The 18,275-nt window shown below is 44.4% G+C and overlaps 1 protein-coding gene across 5 annotated transcripts in view; it reads right to left on the bottom strand.

The window, feature by feature from the left end:
- Positions 1 to 18,275, bottom strand: part of GSG1L (GSG1 like) — a 59,726-nt gene that overhangs the window by 10,125 nt on the left and 31,326 nt on the right. For 4 of the 5 annotated variants that reach the window (XR_008452420.1, XM_054080611.1, XM_054080613.1 and 1 more), the window contains 3 exons: positions 15,561 to 15,713; positions 10,953 to 11,064; positions 6,092 to 6,259 (listed from right to left, as the gene is read on the bottom strand). Coding sequence is in view for 4 of the 5 variants with exons in the window: in XM_054080611.1 (XP_053936586.1) it covers positions 6,092 to 6,259; positions 10,953 to 11,064; positions 15,561 to 15,713 (433 nt within the window). In the remaining variant the exon portion in view is untranslated. The remainder of the gene's footprint in view (positions 1 to 6,091; positions 6,260 to 10,952; positions 11,065 to 15,560; positions 15,714 to 18,275) is intronic. The other variant, XM_054080614.1, reaches the window with a different exon arrangement.

The raw sequence follows: 18,275 nt of genomic DNA, 5'->3' as shown, positions 1-18,275 counted from the left end.
AAGGCAGAACATTACACTCCTCCCTGTGTGCTCTAATGAAAGGTGAATAATCAGACTGGAAATTCTTATTCGTGTCCATATGAGAAGGTACTGACTGTAAATAGCAGGTACAGTAGGTCAGTAGTTTAAAACCTATTCAGTTGTCTAAGTGACCCAGGAGGAAATCTGAACAAAAGGTTGGCATGTCTTTGGAAAGCATTGATATGATCTGCACAACATCTTATACGAGTACAATGGAGTTAGAGAAAAACAAGCTGTGAGTAAGATACATTAGAGAAATGTACAACAAAAGGGGAAAAGAGCGTACGTGAATGGTGATTTGAAAAGCTCTGATTCTCACTGTTGGGAATAGTCCTAATTTATTAACTCTGCGATAGATCTGGTCCTGCTATCCCTTTCAAACTGCTCCCAGCCCTTCATTTTCTCTCCCTGCAGAGGCATTTTGTCTGTACTCTTATCAATGGCAGTTTGAACTCAGTCCACTCTAGAGTTTACCCAGCAGCATCTGCCTGATGTCGGGTTGGTTTTGCAGATCAGAGCGAGGGCTCAGTCAGCAAGAAAAATGGTGAGAAATCAGCTGCAATGTCACAATGGATGCTGATGGGCAGCTGCAAGTCGGCAAATGCTGTGCTATGGATGAGTGAGCTGTGGAAGGCTGACTCTTCCAGATTTACTTGCTAAATTTGTATGCTGGTAACATACAAGTGGATTTGCTGCACAGGGAGCACGAGGCTGGATACCAGACTGAAGACGGGGCTGTGCTGATCTCCAGGGTCCCAGATAACATCCTTACCCCTGCCTGCAGTCGCTTCAGTTCCGACAGTGCTCAACACACAGCCTGACCAGGCACGGATGCATTTCTGTGTGCTGCTACTCTTTCCCCTCTTCTTGATAGTCAAAAAGTGCAATGGTAATTTGAGTTTTCTCAGGTCACTTCACTAACCTTTTATTCCTAGCTCTCCACAAGGAGCTCACCTGGATTTGATATTTACCCTTTCAGGCCCTGTGTTCCTCACCTCAAGCTTCACCCCAAGCTTCTATGTTCCCTCGCCCTCGATCTTCCTCCCTGTAGCTACAACTTTCCTTGTTCCAGCAGCTGAAGCAACGTGTTCCTCAGTTCTTTACCTGAAAGCAAAGTTCACCCGAGTTCTGGGAGCAGGTAAAGCTGGTGGGGAGTGGCTGAAAGGGTTTTGGTTTTTTTTTAATATATAAAAAAGGGAAGGCAAGATCCTGGGGACAAACTTGGGAAAGACATTCGATGCGAATATCCTGGCTGCACTGTCTGTTGCCTGAATGGATGTGATGACGGTGTTGGTGGAGCCGGTTGGTCTAAATGAGCGCAGTTCTCGTGAATGCTTCCTAATTATTACGCAGCCATATGGACAAAGCTGCTGAAACTGCTACATCTACTACTGATTTCTATCTTGCCTTCTTCTCACTGCCTTTTTAGAATGCACAAACTAGGTGGTTGCACGTTTATTAGGAGTTACATTAAGAAAGATGATCAGTTGATAGTCTGGGTGCACTGAATTTAGTGCTCCACTGGAAGGGTTACCCCAGTCCTCTGCTCGTGGGCCTTGTTCTCTCGTGGCCGTACAGATGTGCTTGTGCAGGGTAGGGAGGAAAGTGTGGGATATCTTGGCATGACCCCGGTGTGGAGCAGCTACATCTCTGCAGCCGCAGGCGGTGGCAAAGGGCAGTGGTCCTGGATCTGTGTGCTGCAGGGTGTCACAGCAGCCAACCAGCTGGGCAGAAAAAGAGGAGAAGGTCCTTGCACGTTGACGTGTAGCTTATCAGACTGCGTAGGAGGGAAGAAAGAATCCCTATCCCTTGAACTTATCTGGAGAGATCCTCAGAGTAAAGGAAGCAGAAGGGTATGTGGAAGGTTCCTGCTCTGCTAGCTGTGTTGAGCTACAGACAATGGACCACTCTGAAGATCAGATGGGGCAAGATTATTTGTATGAAACAGAGCAGAAAGAGAAATTGAGAGGGAAGGAAGGGAGATACCGATTATATACTGACACATAATAAACTAAAGAATTGAAATATATGAGCATAAGTTATACGAACTATTCAATTAAAAGGAAATTGAAGAAAAAGGGAAGACAACCAATAGTAGGACAAAGACTGAAAGCTGAGGCGTTGCAGGTAGTTCGACTGGTAATTTTATAGAACATGAATAATACCTCCAAGCCTGTATCATTTACTTGGTCTGCTGAGAGTTACTCTGAGGGCTATCCTATCTTTCATATCTAAAGAACTATAATGTCTTTTGATTTTATGGTGTGAACGGCAGAGTCTGTTTTGGCTGAACTTTTCAAGGTTTGCGAGGTCTGGGAAGGAAATAATTGCTGAATAGAACACCATGAACCTTTGATTTTTCAGCAGGTGTCTAAATGTCTTTCCAGTGATAGAAACATGATGCTTAGCTGCTGAGAGACAAACTCTGTGTCTTTGTGCTTGCAGGTAGTCAGTGAACTGGGCTGTCTCCACGTGAGCTCTCCCTGCTTGCAACTTGGTTGTGTTTACGTGTAGGCATAGGGCTGCTTAACTACAGGTGCTGCCTCAGGTGGAGTCAAACGGGGCTGTAGAACAGCATTTCTGGTGTCACACAGGTATTCATGAGATTCTAAAGATCTTTCCTGTGTTCTTCACAGCTGAGGCAGTTCTTAGGATGTGGCAAGTGAGGTTAAGAAGCAGTAGCAACAGACTGTGCGAGGCTGACGTGCTCGGGGAGGGGATGGGGCAAGCTGTTGGAGAAGAAGGTGGGGAGGAGATGGGGCAACCTGATGGAGAACGAGTGCGGCAGGGCAGCAAGCCATGCACTGATGTGGCTCATCTCCTGCACCAGATGGTGAACATGGTGCACACTTATTGAACCGAGAGCTCTGAAGGGAACATTTTAGCTCTTTCATCTAATACATCTCCAGTAAATCTTCCTTTCTTATATGCAGTTATATATATATATTTAAGTGAAAGTGCAATGATACTAGGTTTGAAAAAGTGCTTGTGAGATCAGCAGTATTTTACTGTCAGTATTTTTCATAAAGCAAATCTCTGGGAGCAGGGGTCTGTAGAAGACTACTCTAACAAAAAGCTTTTATCAGGCGAAACGAAGCTAACACTCTTCCTCCCTGTTTTCCGGAAGACAAACTCTCGCTGCTGGGAATAATGCTAAAGCTTTAACTTTCGCTAGAAACATATTGCTCTTAGAAAACTGCCCATTGCACGGTCTGTCCAAGGCAGAGGTTGGATGTACTGTGGGTGCTGGATGAGCACTGAGGCAAAGGAACATGCACAGAGGGGAGCGATACGTACAAAATAGCTGGGAGGAAAAAAGGCTGGAGGGTTTTATTTATGAGATATGAAAAGGAACATGGAGGTGTAGGAGTAGGAGGGAATGTGAAGTATCCCTGGGTGTATGCATAGGAAGGAAAGAGAATTTATTTTCTATTTATGCAAAGGAAGCTCGGAGCTAGGGGGTAGTTGTGTCCATGCTGGGACTGCCTGCAGCGTGTAGCAACGGTGCTAACTAATGATCCCTGGACCCCTGCAGTCCCAGAGTACTCCCAGGTCGCAGTAGTAAAGCTCATGAAAATACTAACTTAAAAAAAATAGCTATGATGCACAACGTAAATCTCTGAAATGATCCCATGGTAACACTTTCTCTGGTCTTCTTATTATGTATGCAGATACAACAATTAAAATAATATGATACGAAAAAAGAAAGTCATAATCATGAAGTTTGGGAACACCACATGCTTGAGCTGTGTTTGCCAAAAGCGTGCGGAGGGGCTTGGAGGGTGTGACCAACAAGTGAACTGTTTATGTAAATTCAAAATGATCAGGGAAGCTGGAAGGACAGAAAAAAAAAATACAGCCCAGACATAAAGCAAGTGGTAGAGACAAAGCATCGCCTTTGTGTACTGCTCAGGGTGTCTCTGACCAGGATACAGAGCAACCAGAAGGGACAGGTTGTTCTGTGTTCATGTCGCCTAGTTTGGAGCTTGTTTTGAATGACATGTAGCAAATAAGAGTTAAAATCACGTTGATCTGTGCCGGCCAAGGTGGGACTTGCCATCTGCCTTGGGCATTATTTGTGTTCAATGCCCTGCTAGCTGTGTAGGTAACTTCAAACCCTCCTACTAAGAGACCTGAGAAAGCCCTGATGCGGCATTCAGCTCGTTGTTTACTGTTGCAGAAAGGGCACTAGTGGCACTTTATTGAGTTTCCTTAGCATTTCCCAATGTAACTCAAAATATTCCGTTGATTACAATGCTGCCGGCCTCTCATCTGCAATTCTCCCTTCAATAATTTGGCTGCCTGCTTTTCCTCACTGAGTGCTGATTTCCCCCGAGACACATGCTGACCACTTCTCCTTCGCTGTGTTTGGTTGGTTGTGGGTTTTTTTTTTTCTCACACACAGGGTTTTTTTTTTAAACTCAGTCATGTCTAAATGCAAAATTAGGAAAACCATCATTGTTTGAATCGTATCTCTCATTCTTCCAGACTCTCTGAAAGGCAGAGTAAAAACTTGGAAGTTGGCAGAGGAATTAATGTAACAACAGAGACTGTTAGTTAAGATTGGGTAACTAAAGTAAAGTGGTAAGCATGGAAGTTCTCTAGTTCTTTCTGCTCAGGAGAGCTCCCTGCTTTGCTACTGAAATGTCTGACCATTTCAGAACTTCTGTCCCCTGAGAGCTTCCCAGCTACTCACTTCCACCCCTGAGAAACTGCCGCTTTGATCAGAAGAACAAGAATGAATCCTCCTTACGTCTTCTATCCCACCAAATATCCTTACATTACTCCAACCGTAGGCTTTAGAATCATAGAATAGTTTGGGTCAGAAGGGACCTTAAAGATCATCCCGTTCCAACCCCCTGCCATGGGCAGGGACACCTCCCACTGGATCAGGGGCTCCAAGCCCCATCCAACCTGGCCTGGAACACCTCCAGGGATGGGGCAACCACAGCTTCCCTGGGCAACCTGGGCCAGGGCCTCACCACCCTCACAGTGAAGAAATTTCTCCTTATGTCCAGTCTAAATCTGCCCCTCTGCAGTTTGTACCCATTCCCCCTCATCCTATCACCACACGCCTTTGTGAACAGTCCCTTTCCATCTTTCTTGGAGCCCCTTCAGGTGCTGGAAGGTCACTCTAAGGTCTCCTGGGAGCCTTCTCTTCTCCAGGCTGAACAACCCCAACTCTCTCAGCCTGTCCTCGGATGGGAGGTGCTCCCATTTAATTGAGGGATCTATCAGCTCCTCATCCCATACAGGTAACCTATAGAGTCCATCACCCCTTCCCTGTTGTGTGAGGTCAATATTTGTTTGTTCTGGAGTTTTCTGTAAAGCTTTAGCCCCTTGAGGAGAGAACAAGGGCAGCAAATACTGCAGTGCAGCCATGCTAACTCAGAGTGCATGAGCTCAGCAGTGCGGTAGGTGGGCAGTGTGTGGTGACAGGCAGAGTGAAGGAGCGTGTCTGAGTCTTCGGGGCTCAGAAAGGGCTTCGAGTCCATCTAAGACCCGGGTCACAGTGTGGGTGACACTGTGTGGGTGTTTCTGCAGAGCAATGTGATGTATGTGCTATATTTGAATGGAGGATGTGTTGTGTGGAGGAGCCTAGGATGAGTTGTAGGCATGTGACTATGGAAGATGGCAACTCCAAAGTGGTCTACTGGTGGCTGGAAAATGTCTCAGCAGCCATTAGGATTATTAGGAGGTGCCTATTACGCATGCTGAGACAGGATGGCTGTAACATTTGTTATATTCCCACAATTTTACCTTTCCAGAGGGAATATCGGCTTGCATTGGAAGCACAGCTTCTTATGAAATCCTATGAATCAGATGCATACTGTAAGGACTTGTCAGTCTTGTGTTTGAATGAGTATCTAAGAAATCAGGCACCAGGACATCATAAAATTCAAGAAAAATCAAATCAAGGAGGATCTCTTGTGTTTGTCTTTAACACACATCTTCTCCAAGTATCTCAGAGACTTCACCCGCATATGCTGAAATGGGTGAGCGCCTGGATTTTCTGAGACTGGCAGAGTCCACGAAAACCTCCACTGATCAAGAGACTGACTGCACTGACCTTTCTCTGAAGTACTTGATGGCTTCCTGGTCTAGGAAGTTCTGCTCTTCTCGAAAGCCCTGCTCAAAGATTTTGCGCTTGTGTCTGAACTCAATGACAGTCTTAGTGTAAGAGTTCAAGGTAGTAACGGAGGCCGCCATGCAGCAGGTGAAAGAGCCCCATGCCAGACTGTGGAGAGAGAAACCAGCAGACAGAGCTGGGTTAAGACAGCAGCTCATGTTATATTTCTGACGCCAAGAGACACACAAACACAGGATGCGACTAGGCAGGTAAGTCAGTGGCGACGAACCCGTTCTCCTCATCTTACCTCCAATGACCTGTGGCACGTGCTCGGGCGTGCGGGCAGGGTGCTGGGCAAGGGGCTGGGCACAACTTTCATCCCATGGAGAGCCGTATGGCAGGGTGCTAACGTCAGCACTTGGTGCATTCTGACAGAAGAGTCAAATGCCTCTTGATTTCCCTTCGAAATGTTTCAGAGCCTTGCAGACAAGTGCAAAGGTCTGTAGAGCGGTAATAAGCTCCCGGAAGGGGTAATGCCCCGGAAAGCGAGTTGTTTGGACCAGTGGAAATTCTCCAGCATCCATGGGAGACTGAGTCTGCACAACTCTACTGCAGGGATGGTTTCTATTCTGTTTTTTTATGCGTTCATCAGACTACTGTATTACCATCTTTCTTTGTTCATGGACATTTCTAGCATTCCTGGCTTATATTTGGTCTCTGAAAGCCTGACCAGAATAAGAGACAGCACTTCCATTTTGTGGAGAGAGCCAATCTAAGAGTAGTGCCCCAAGTACAGGCAGTGTAGCCAATCTTGGTCAGCCCGTACTGGGAAAACTGCAAGCACTGACCAGGAGCACAGGGAGAGAACAGAAGAAGGGACGTGGGAGACAAAGTGACTGCCCCAATGCCAGGCTTGCCAGCAGCAAGTGTTGTTCTTGGTCTTCTGGCAAGCGGAGTTCAGCTGGGAGCTGGTCCTGGACTGAGTTTCCCACTTGCATGCCTTCTGCCCTCCTCTCATGTTTCTGCTCCAGCTTTAGCCTCACTGATCTCAAGTTTAGATTTGGCTGGGGGGAACTCATGGCCCCAAGGAGATAGATGCTTTTTGAGCATGAAATGGGGCTACAGAAAGGCACCGAATTCCTTTTCTTGTCTGCGGAGCTTATCTGTGTATAGGCTCCAGCCCATCAGCTCCAGCGTGTAGAACTCACACTGACTTCCTAACTAACTTGGATTAACTGAATCATCTGTGTCAGCTACACACTTTATTTGCTCCTTGCTTTCACCTTTTCCTTAACCAAATTGAACGTTGATATAAATTATGCAGAACAGAAAGAATACAGCCACAGCAGCATTATCTTATAAATACACATTATCAACTGAGCCCTCAGCAGGAGCTGTTTTCCCATTCTGCGAAGGATCTGCAGACAGGGAAACAGTTTCTCATTTCAAATTAGGCAAAACTTGAAAAAGAACACATATTCATGAACTGAAAAACCTGAAAAAAATATGGTTTGAGTAAACAGAAACGGCTCATTTCAATGATTTCAAAATTCAGTGCATAACAAGCCCTTTAGGGACTCCCATGGCAATGACATGCGTAGAGTCAGCCCTTTCCTGGCCATTATTTAACCTGTCTGCCAGCTGCAATCAAATGAGAAGGAGGCAAAATGAACCCTGGGGTGATGAAGTTCCTTTAGTTTTCCCATGGTTGGGTGGAGAAGTGGGAAGGAAACTCCTGCTGTGTGTGAGTGTCCATGCACAGGGAAGCCTGGCAAGTGTCTTCCTCCTACTCAGAGTGTGTGGAAAAGCTCCAAGCATTTCCAGCTGGGCTCCTAAACAATATCAGGGAAGAAGCCAGCTGAAACCACACGCTTCACTGCATGCTTGGTGCCTGGGGAATGGCATACGGAGAACAAATTCTCTTGGAAGTTTCCGATCATTTTTAATCATTAACTCAGGAATGCTGAAAGGTTCAGAGAAGGAAATACAGAGTGAAGACTTTCAATGTGACCCCAGGTCTGGCATCTGGTAAATCGTTGTAATAATGAGACGATTATGATTGGCATATTTTAGTTTTATGGACCTTGGTTAAATGTTTAGTGTGAAGAGTGGTTCTCCTACCTGTAAGAGTTACATCCTGTCTTAGGGGAACCTCTCTTTAACAGCAATGCCCCTCCACGCCAGCTGTGCCCCAGATGTGGGGAGACTGTATTTATAGTGCAGTCTGGCAGCTGAGCTCTGGCTCTCAAATTGCTCTGTGGCTCAAAAGGCTCAGGTGTTTGCATTTGTTTTCTTTCTAGATGGGCTGAGCTTGAACGTTTCCTGATCATCAGAGCCACCAAAACCTCCTGCTTGGAGAATCTTCTGGCTTGTGCCAGAGCACCAGCCAACCTCCCGGCTTTGCGAATGGCTTGGGAATGGGGTAAGATAACAGTCTGTTCAACTCTGGAACACCCAAGCGGATCACAAGCAGCCCTTCCTTATTTTGAGAGAGATTTTTATCATTCCCTTTTGATAGAGGGGAAATAGAGTTGCAGAAAATTAGTTTTCCCATTGGCAAATGGGAAATGAATGTCAGTCTTGAACTCTACTCATGCCTTTTGGCTCTTGGACCTGCAGAGGCTATTCCCTGGCTCCACTTTTTAGCGGTTTTACAATTCCTTGTGCTCTAACATCTTGCCTGGTTGGATGCTGCAGTCGTGCTTGTTACAGAAGGCTGTGAATGATGCTGATGTTTGCACTACTGATTTGGGCGTACCTCAAGCTCATGCTTCAGGCCATCGCCTGGACACAGATGGAGCAGAAGGAGATTCCTACATGTGCAGAGTTTCCAAACTCAACCAGGCTGCCTGGGCATTTGTTGTTAACCCTTCTTGAAGAAGGTGTTCAAGTTTGGGTTGATGCCAGGGAGGCTGCAGCTCTCAAGTCTGCCTGACCACTGTGGTTCATCACTAGTTAGAGGGACGATGCGTTGGTTCTGCTATGTTTGACTTTCAGAGCTTCCTTTTCCAGGTCTGCTACCAGTCGCTGGCGCATGGCATGAGGAACCCCATGGCCTTCCTTGGGCTGCCGAGCCCCGCTGCAGGTGGAAAATGCTGCTGCATTCAATCAGACGACTGTCTCAGGGGAGTTTTGACTGAGCTGACGTTTACGCCTTGCTCAGTGTCCTGCACAGGCGAGTATGTCAACATGGAAGGTATTGGGAAAGGGAGAGACTACCAAGTCTGAGAAGCTGCCTTGTGATAGCAATAGCTTAAGCAGAGCTCAGCTTTAACGAGGGTGAACCAACAGTCACTGTACGGAGAGAAGCTGGGGTCCCACTTCAGGAATATGGGAAGAGAAGAGGTTGCTCACATATTTCCCTGCTTGTGGGTCTTTCCAGTGTTCTCCACAGTGAGACTGAACCTGATCGGTCCTGGGCTTTAAATCAAAGCCCACTGTGCCCTGGCTCTGGCTGTCTGCAGGAGCCTCACACAGAGGGTACAAAGTCTGTCATCGGGAGAGCAAACAGCACTGGGAGCTGCCGTCACAGCGTGGGATGCTGGGCTCCGAACGGCTCGCTCGGAGCATGGATGAGGGGTCTCCAGGTGGGCTGACAATGTCCTGCAGGACATAGGAGCCTCTGATGCCTGTTCTGAAACTTGGGCGTTTCTTGTCTTGCGTGTGATGAAGGAGAATAATATGTGTGCTTTATCACGCTATTTAATGATATTCTGAATTTGGCGTGTTGCAGTAAACTATAAAACAGATTGTTGAGGACAAATTAATAGAGAATATGCATCATTATTTAAATATATCAATAAATATACAACGATTATTACCAAATAGGCATAAATATTTATAGATGTATTCTAAACATATGAATGTATTATATTTCTAAGTTCATCGTCATAAGCAATAAATATTTATTATTGATACACAAAATAAGCTGCTTTTAAATATAATGTGATTTATATTTTGCAACGTTTTACTAGAATGTTAATAACTCCTCCTGTGAAATGCAGTATAGCAATGGGAGAAGGAAAGACCAATAACTCCCTGCAGTGCTTTGCATGAGAATTAATTGTATTTTTTTAATTGGTGTTTGCACAGGTTGTTGTCTCTGCTTTGACAGGGTGTTAAAACAATGTGCTATATTTAGAAATGAAAAAAAGAAAGTATTTTCCCTAGCCGTCCAAGGAGGCTGATGCCTCTAGAGGGATGTGAATGTTGTTTGCAGGTATTTCTCTTCCTCACAGTCTCATATTCTTGTTAAGCTTCTTATAAACTTGCAAGCAATATAATATAGTTGAATTATCTGGGCCAAATTATTTTAAGGTAATTTTTAGAAGATAAATGGGAAAGATACAAAAAAAAAGAGAAGAAATCAGCGTCTAAAATGTTTTGTCTGCTTTCCCAACCCTTGTTCCCATCATTCAAAGGAAGTATCATGGTGCCAGGGGTACTACACCTTCCTCTGCAGCTGTGTTAAAAGTTGCACCGTAAGGTTCAACTGACACATTAATTAAAACACCCTCCCCCCCCCAAAAAAATCCAGCTAAAAGTCTCTGAAATGCCATGGCAATTATGTATCTAAATTGAACTTTAATGAGAGCGCTCAATCTGTGTTGGTAATTGTGGCTGCTGTTTATTTACAAATGCTGTGTACCTGCTGATAGGCGCAGCGGCTGCTGCTCAGGCACTGATAACTGTCCCCTACACCTCAACGACTGTAGTGGGTTGATGGTGGGTTTTTTGCTCCTGGCATTCTGGCAGCTGGAAGTTCACACGCGTGTTCCTGGAAATTTGAGATGATACATACAACCTCCCGACAGACTAATGGAATAACTGAAAAATGATATGAACTGGTGGTGATACTTACCAGAAGGACCATCCATAGTCCCACGAATGCGGTCGCCAGTCCTCTGGCCCAAGGCTGACTGTCACTTGGAAAACTTGAGTATACATCATGTGTGCCACCATCCCCAAGAGACCTGAGAAGCAGGGGTTATAATAGGAATTTGTATTACTTTTTTGTAATTCTTGAGATAGCTACTGCTGGAAGTGCTTTGACAGCTCCCAAAACGTCTTTATTGTACTTTCATGCCTCCTTTTTTACTGGGGAGCGGGGAGCTGCATGGGCAGAGGAAAGGTGTGACTGAGAGCTCATTATTTTACATCCTACTGAATTCCTAATGAAGAAAAAAAAAGAGTTACAGAAAGAAAATTGTTGAAGAAACGGTTGCACAATTAGCATCATCACCAACCCCGCTGCTGCACAACAGGGGTGAGCTGCCCACAGGTTCTCTCGCTCAGCCCATTGCAGGCAGGTCTCAGGTAAGAGAATAAGGAGAGAGCCTTCTATAGGCAATGTAAGGTTGAATGTGTTGATGCCAAATGCTGGTATTTTATCTGAATTTATAAGATTTATAAATTTTAACATTATATAATGTTAAATTTATAACATTTATAATGTTATAACATTTATAATATTATAACATTTATAATGTTAAATTGGAAGTTACAGAAGGAAGTGAACTTAGCATTCCTGATGATGTGTGGGAAGAGGACACCGTAGAAATACTCTTGATGGTACAGTGTTGGTGGTGCTTGCTTTTGGGGCCCCGTTATAGTTTGCTGAGGTAACAACAAGTGGGTGAAGATCAGGCGGTGTGTTAGACACACTGCTCACCGTGATGTTAAAGGACAGGGTGACAGCCCCCAGGGCAGCCTGGGTTTGCTCTGCCACTTAGCTGGCCAACAAGCTTGAGCATTAAAAAACTGCCTGGACTTCATACTTGGACGTCTCACTTCTTTTCAAGAAGTGGTGGTCAGGAGGATCTGTGATGCTTGGAGAATTTTCTAGCTGCCATAATTTGGGGGGTAACTGCTGTAGTACCGAGGCAGTGCAGAATGCTGCTCCCAGCTGAGCTTGTGGGAAGCGTGGGTTCAGGCAGTTGGCTGAAGAGTGGGGCAGGATCATCATATCCCAAATAGACCTTAGACCTACAAGTATCAGAAAACCCCATGTGCTGCAACAGCACTTCAAGGCACTTAGAAATACTGATGTTCTGCCATGGTGGAGAACAATGCAGTCCCACTCATTACACTTTGAATCTCAACTGGTCACCATTTACTATCTCTGACCACCCACTTTTTTCCACTGTTGCCTTTCCTTGACGTGGAAAATCTTGATTTTCCCTTCTTAGAGCTAAACTTTGGCTCTTCTTTCTTGCCAGTGTAAAGCACTTTATTAGTCTCAGTAGACATGTGGATGATTCAGGGCAGCTGTGGGGGAGGGATGTCAGGGAACATCATGTTTGTGTTGTGGGTATGTTAAGCAGGACCTTCATTGAGACAAATGTCATATTTGATACAAACAACTGCAGAGGCTGAAAGAAGACATTCTATTACAAGAAGCTGCGGGGATTTGCTCGGCTGCTGCATGTCGGTGTGACACACTGCAAAGTTCGGAGGTGGAAAGAGCAATTCACATCGGAAGAAATGATATTTCAGCAGGGTGGGCGGCCTAATGGGAGCACAGCAAACTGGTACACACCTTGCTTGTCTCTGGCTATATTTAATTTCCAGAATTCTCCGGGAGCTTGCTGTACTTTCAAGATCAGTGGATTTTTCTCCAGCTGACAGTTACGGCATTGATCTTAAGGTTTGGGGTTTGCTATTCCTATACCTACTGTGTCAGTAAGTTTTCAACCTTAATCAAACATTGCAGACTGCCCTGGGATATGTCATAGCCACTCAGAGCCGTCAGGAGCTTTGACATGGCCAGGATGAGCTTCGGCAGGGTTGATCTGCTCTGTTCTGTTATGCAAAACTTTAATGGGGTTTTGGCAATGTTCAACCCTTTCGCTGTGTGGGAGGTTGGGATGACAGTCCACTGATACTGGGGAGCAGGATGTCATCAGCCATTCCTGCTGTATCACAGGGACCACGGGGAAAACGTGGCATTTAGTGCTTGATCTGCCTCGTGGCAGGGAGTGTTGGGGGCAGACGTGCATGCGGCTGTGCTGCCAGTGGCGTTTTGCCATGTATAAGATGTAGCAACACAATATGAGTCTTTTTATCATTGAGTTGCTTCGGACACGTTTGGTTTGTTCCTGACGCCGGTCATCGAGTTGGTCTATTTTGGATATGGCGTGCCAACTTCTCCATGGGGATATAGAACCATAGAATAGTTAGGGTTGGAAGGGACCTTGGAGATCATCTAGTTCCAGCACCGCTTGGTATCTGATGGTACTTTTTGTTGTACGTTTAATGGTCACTTTTTGGATAAAAGTAACTCCCCGTAGCTTAATGCAATAAAGGCTGTATTTCCAAGACCATCTTTTCCTCACCCCAGCCTGAGGCCGGCGCAACAGATGTTTGCAGATGAAAAGCATGATAACGTGGTAGGCGGGAGCGACGGGAGCAGGTGGGAGTGCAGAACCACTGACCATTTATAGTTGGCGTGAGATCATTAGCCTTTGAGGACCAGAGCTGTTTCTAGACGTCAGTAAAAGGAGACCTTAAGAACTAAATTTGGAAGCCAATATATTTTAAAGCATTTTTAGATGCCTTTGTAAAAAATATTATATATGGAATATATGACATTATTTAAAATGCTTTATTATAGACGTTATGTGAGAGATGGATGTCAGTTGGTGTAAGGTTTAAGGGGACTGCCAAAATCACGATATTGTGGGTTTTTTTAAATTACTCTTAAAGGGCTGAGGAGCTGCAATAAGTGGCCACCCTGTTACAATAATTTTTCCTAACCTTTAGATGTTGAGATATGAGAATATGAAGATCCCATCACACTTTTAGGAAGGAACTCTAGCAGTAATTTAATGAGATGTGTGTTGCTTCAAGGCAAAGCCCTCTTCATTATCTAATTTCAATTAAGCTCTGTCATTATAGATATGCTAAGCTTAAATAAATATGCTTTTCCTCTTTTTCTCTAATAGCTCTGTCACTGGAAAAACAGCTAGCATTGTTTTGAGATGGGTTGTTTTTTGCTTCTCCCTATTTTTCTATCCTTTTCCCTATAAAATTTTGAAGTTTTTATATTTGGAACATCATGACAATGTACTTTAAAAGAGGGAAGAACAAAATAAAAATAGAAAGATGTGTAGGAAAGAAAACTTCAAAATTCTTAAAATACTTGAAAACTCTTGTTCATGCTGAAAAGAAAGAGAAAGAGAGTGGAAATAATTATTTGAATGATGAAGAAGTTCTCATAGTTCAATTTTGAAAATTGAACTATTTTTTTTAAAAATCTAAATTACATCCAAAGCTGAAAATGCATTTTGGCAGCTTTTACCAGGTTTTTTTTTTTTTTTTTTGTCCTCTCTGCTTTACTTCTGATCTACATTTTATACCACTAATTGTATTTCACAATTTGAATCTATCCATGAAGATGCAGACTCCTTCACAGACTGTACACTGTCTGTTTATAATAACTTTCAGCTTGAAATACAGCAAAATAAAATTTTTTTTTATTGCAGTTCTTTCTGCCAGAGGTCCATGCAGGAGTGCTCACAGACGACAGCCGCGGCTGGGTGCTTGGAAAAATCCTGGGAAGTGGAGCCTTTAGCCAGAACAAAAGTGAAGGGGCACTTAGTGACATGGTTAGATTTGATAATTTCTTTTAGAGAAACGAATTCCTCAAGTTCATCTGTTGAAGGGCTCCAAGTACAGACTCTTTACCAAGGGAGTGCAGGGATAGAATGAGGGGGAGTGGTTTGAAACTGAAAGAAGGGAGATTTAGAGGAGATCTTAGGAAGAAATGCTTTCCTGTGAGGGTGGGGAGGCACTGGCAGAGGTTGTCCAGAGCAGTGGTGGCTGCCCCATCCCTGGAGGGGTTCAAGGCCAGGTTGGATGGGACTTTGAGCCCCTGATCCAGTGGGAGGTGTCTCTGCCCGTGGCAGGGGGTGGAACTGGATGGGCTCTAAGGTCTCTTCCAACCCAACCCATTCTATGATTCTATTCTATGACTCTTTTAAAATAGCGTGAAACGGTTGTTCTAAGACAGATACCTGTCCCCAAATCACTCTTGTTCACTAGGATCCTTTTCATTCTCAGTTTTGCTAGTGAATAAGATGGGTTTCTTTCTTTGCTTTGAAACATCAAAGTAGGTACTTTTAGGGGAAAAAAGTATTTTCAACACTCTGTTTTTCATTGTCTCTCGGCTAATCAGCGTGATGCTGCTGCAAATGGAGACTCTGGCTATGGCTGTGGTAATGGCTGGGGGAAAGCTAATTACTGCCTTGCTGTTGTGAAAGCAGGAAAATGTATTTTCGCTTCTCCCTGGCAAGAGGCGAATTTATCATATGCAGTCTTTGTTTCAAAGGAGCGAAGAATTGTAGCAAAAAAAAGGTGAGAGCTAAATGGGGTTAAGAGAGTCTTGTAGTCCCTGGTTTTCAGTTTGTCAAAGTTCAAAATTTTGGGGTTTTGTGACTCCACAGGCAAAAGGGAAAAGGAAAGTTCATACCTGAAAGCACAGTGAAGACAGCAGCAAAGGCATTTAACTTGAGCCCATCTATCACACTGCTTGAATGAAAGAGCTCGAGGCACATAAGGCTGAATCCGACGACTAACAGCATGATGTATAATACCTCGGATACTACTGATAACCACAGGACACCTGCAATGCACAAGAGCAGCAACCAGTCACTTACTTGGCAAATGCTTTCAGGAGGTTCAAGTTTGTAAAAATTAATTAGGAAATCAAGATTTTCTAGGAGTTATTGTGCATTCAGAAAGTTTAAATTTAGCAAACCACCGCCCAAGCTATGAAAAATAGAAGAAGTGGTGAATGAGGATGTGAAGAGCAGCAGGGCGTTACAGATCTGCAGAAAGAGCAAGCTGTTGCCTAAGATCCCAACTCAGCTAAGTTCTTTAGATCTATCTTTGGGTATATTTGGAACCTATTGGCTCCTCTAAACTAAAACACAGGGCACAGAATCTATTTTCCCTCCCTATGTCAAGGTTTGGATGAGCAGAATCTGGCAGACACGGTGGTGAAGGCACATAAAGCTGTACAGTAAATGGGCTGGTGGGAGATGTGCAGGTTGGGATACGTCTTTTTTTTTGCAAAATTATTCAAAGGAAATGTTTTCAGTCCAGGTTTTGAAATGCTTATCTCAGCACAAATGCTTATCACAGCGCAGTGTTGCAGCCTGCTACTAGAAATGCTCTCAGAGATGCTGACGTCCTGCAGAATGACTGTTCTGACTTTGGGTGTTTGCATCCACTGCACAGGTCTCTGCTGTGGGGACTAATAGAAAAACTGCCGGAATATTGGTGAGGTGGAGCCAGTTATTTATAACATACTCAGGTGAAGAGCTGCAGACACAAAATTTGGACTGTATTGTGTTTTCTTAACCCCTAGATACAATCTCTCAAGCGAAGGGCAGAGTTTATGTGCCCTGTGTGAACTGTATTTTCTGCAGCGCTTCGGAGCTGTGTACAGGTAGGTGGGTCTGGCAGCGCTTGGCAGTTGCCGGCTGAGACCAACTCGTCCACTGTAGATGTCACATTCGAGGATTTCAGCACACAGCCTCTAGCAGGATCTGCTGAGTCTTTTAAAGTCACCAGGCCATGGGGTAAATTTGAGAGGATGGTAACAGATGATAACACTGAGTCCCTGCCAAATTTCCAATTGCTGTTTCAGCATGAGAATCTACTAGAATTCTCCAGTACATTTGCTAACCTGATTGCTAGAGAATTCACCTGGAAACAATGAGCAATGATGGAAAATTTCAGCCTGAGCTGTTGAAACATGGAAAGTTAAGCATCTGAAGACAATGGCTTATATTAGAAAATGTTAGCTGTAACCATAGAGACTGCTACCGGCTTCGCTTGTATTGATGCCTTCTCTCCTCCACTGGAAGAGCATATGTGTGATAATGCCTATAGCTGAGCTTATCAAACCAGATATCCAGCCCCGCTTCTATCAAATATTGAAGTGTTCTCTTAGTAACCAGGCTGATTCCAGCTCCCATTTCTTCTGGGAACTTGTCTTTATGATTGCATCTAATTAATATGTGCTACTCATTGTAGTCACCGTATCTGACCTTTTGAGTTTTTAAACTGTACTACAGAGGTAGTAATAAAGAAACCTTTTAATCTCTCACAGTGGCTGTATATGCAATATTTCATCCATCAACAGCAAACAGCTGTTTATCTCACTCCTACTAATCAATGTGGTGTCAGGGCAACTGACACACACTTCCAAAAAGAAATATGAGGCAGAGACAGCAAGGGTGTTGTTCTGTAATACAGCAGGATTAAGAAGGGATTTTGCCTCCTTTTCTCACAAACAGAAGTTTCTATGACAAGAGAATGGTGAAATGGTTTGTGTGGGAAAGAATTCAATTACATAAACCTAATCTGTAACTGAGGGAACAGAGAGCCTTAACCAACAACTTCTAATTCATAAACGTTTCAGTTCAAACTTTTAAGTTTACTATGTTACGTATCTGCCTAAATGTTTGTTGCCCTGTTTCAGCTCTTGAGGGTGCTCACTGTTGGTATCTACACACAAGGCCAGCGCTGTAGCGGTGACTGCGGCTCAAGACTGTGGTGCAGCTCTTCCTTCTGCTTCCTTGGGTGGACAACTGGCCAAAGGGTGAGCTCAAAGAATTGTAGTCAATGGGCACCATCGGGCTATAGGCCAGTCACTAGTGGTGTTCCTCAGGGCTCGGTTTTAGGGCCAGATCTCTTGAACGTTTTATATCAATGACCTGGACACAGGCGCTGAGTGCACACAAAGGAAGTTTGTTGATGATATTAAATTAGGAGGAGAAATTGAGTTGCTTGAGAGTAGAAAGGCCTTAAAGAGAGCTCTTGGTAGATTTGAGTGCTGAGAAATCACCAACCGTATGAAATTTGACAAGGACAAATGGTGGATTCTGCTCCTGGGACAATGTAAACCTAAGGAAAAAGGTGGTCAAACACTGGAACAGGGGCCCAGTGAGGCTGTGGGATCTCTGTGCTTGGAAACATTCAAATCTCCACTAGATGTGGCCCTGAGCAGCCAGATCTAATGGACATGCCCCCAGCAGGAGCTTGGACTAAAAGCTCCGGAGGTCCCTTCACCCTAAATCATCCCGTGATTTTTCATTGCACAGTTGCTGGGTCTGATGTGCTGGAGGAGCAGCTGAGGGTATGAAGTTAGCTTTGGTAGGGAGAATTGGAGTGGAAA

Source organism: Cuculus canorus, chromosome 15 (assembly GCF_017976375.1).
Source record: "Cuculus canorus isolate bCucCan1 chromosome 15, bCucCan1.pri, whole genome shotgun sequence".
In the NCBI taxonomy this organism is placed as follows: Eukaryota; Metazoa; Chordata; class Aves; order Cuculiformes; family Cuculidae; genus Cuculus; species Cuculus canorus.
The sequence above is the reverse complement of the archived record's forward strand: the minus strand, read 5'-3'. Positions and strand labels throughout refer to the sequence as shown.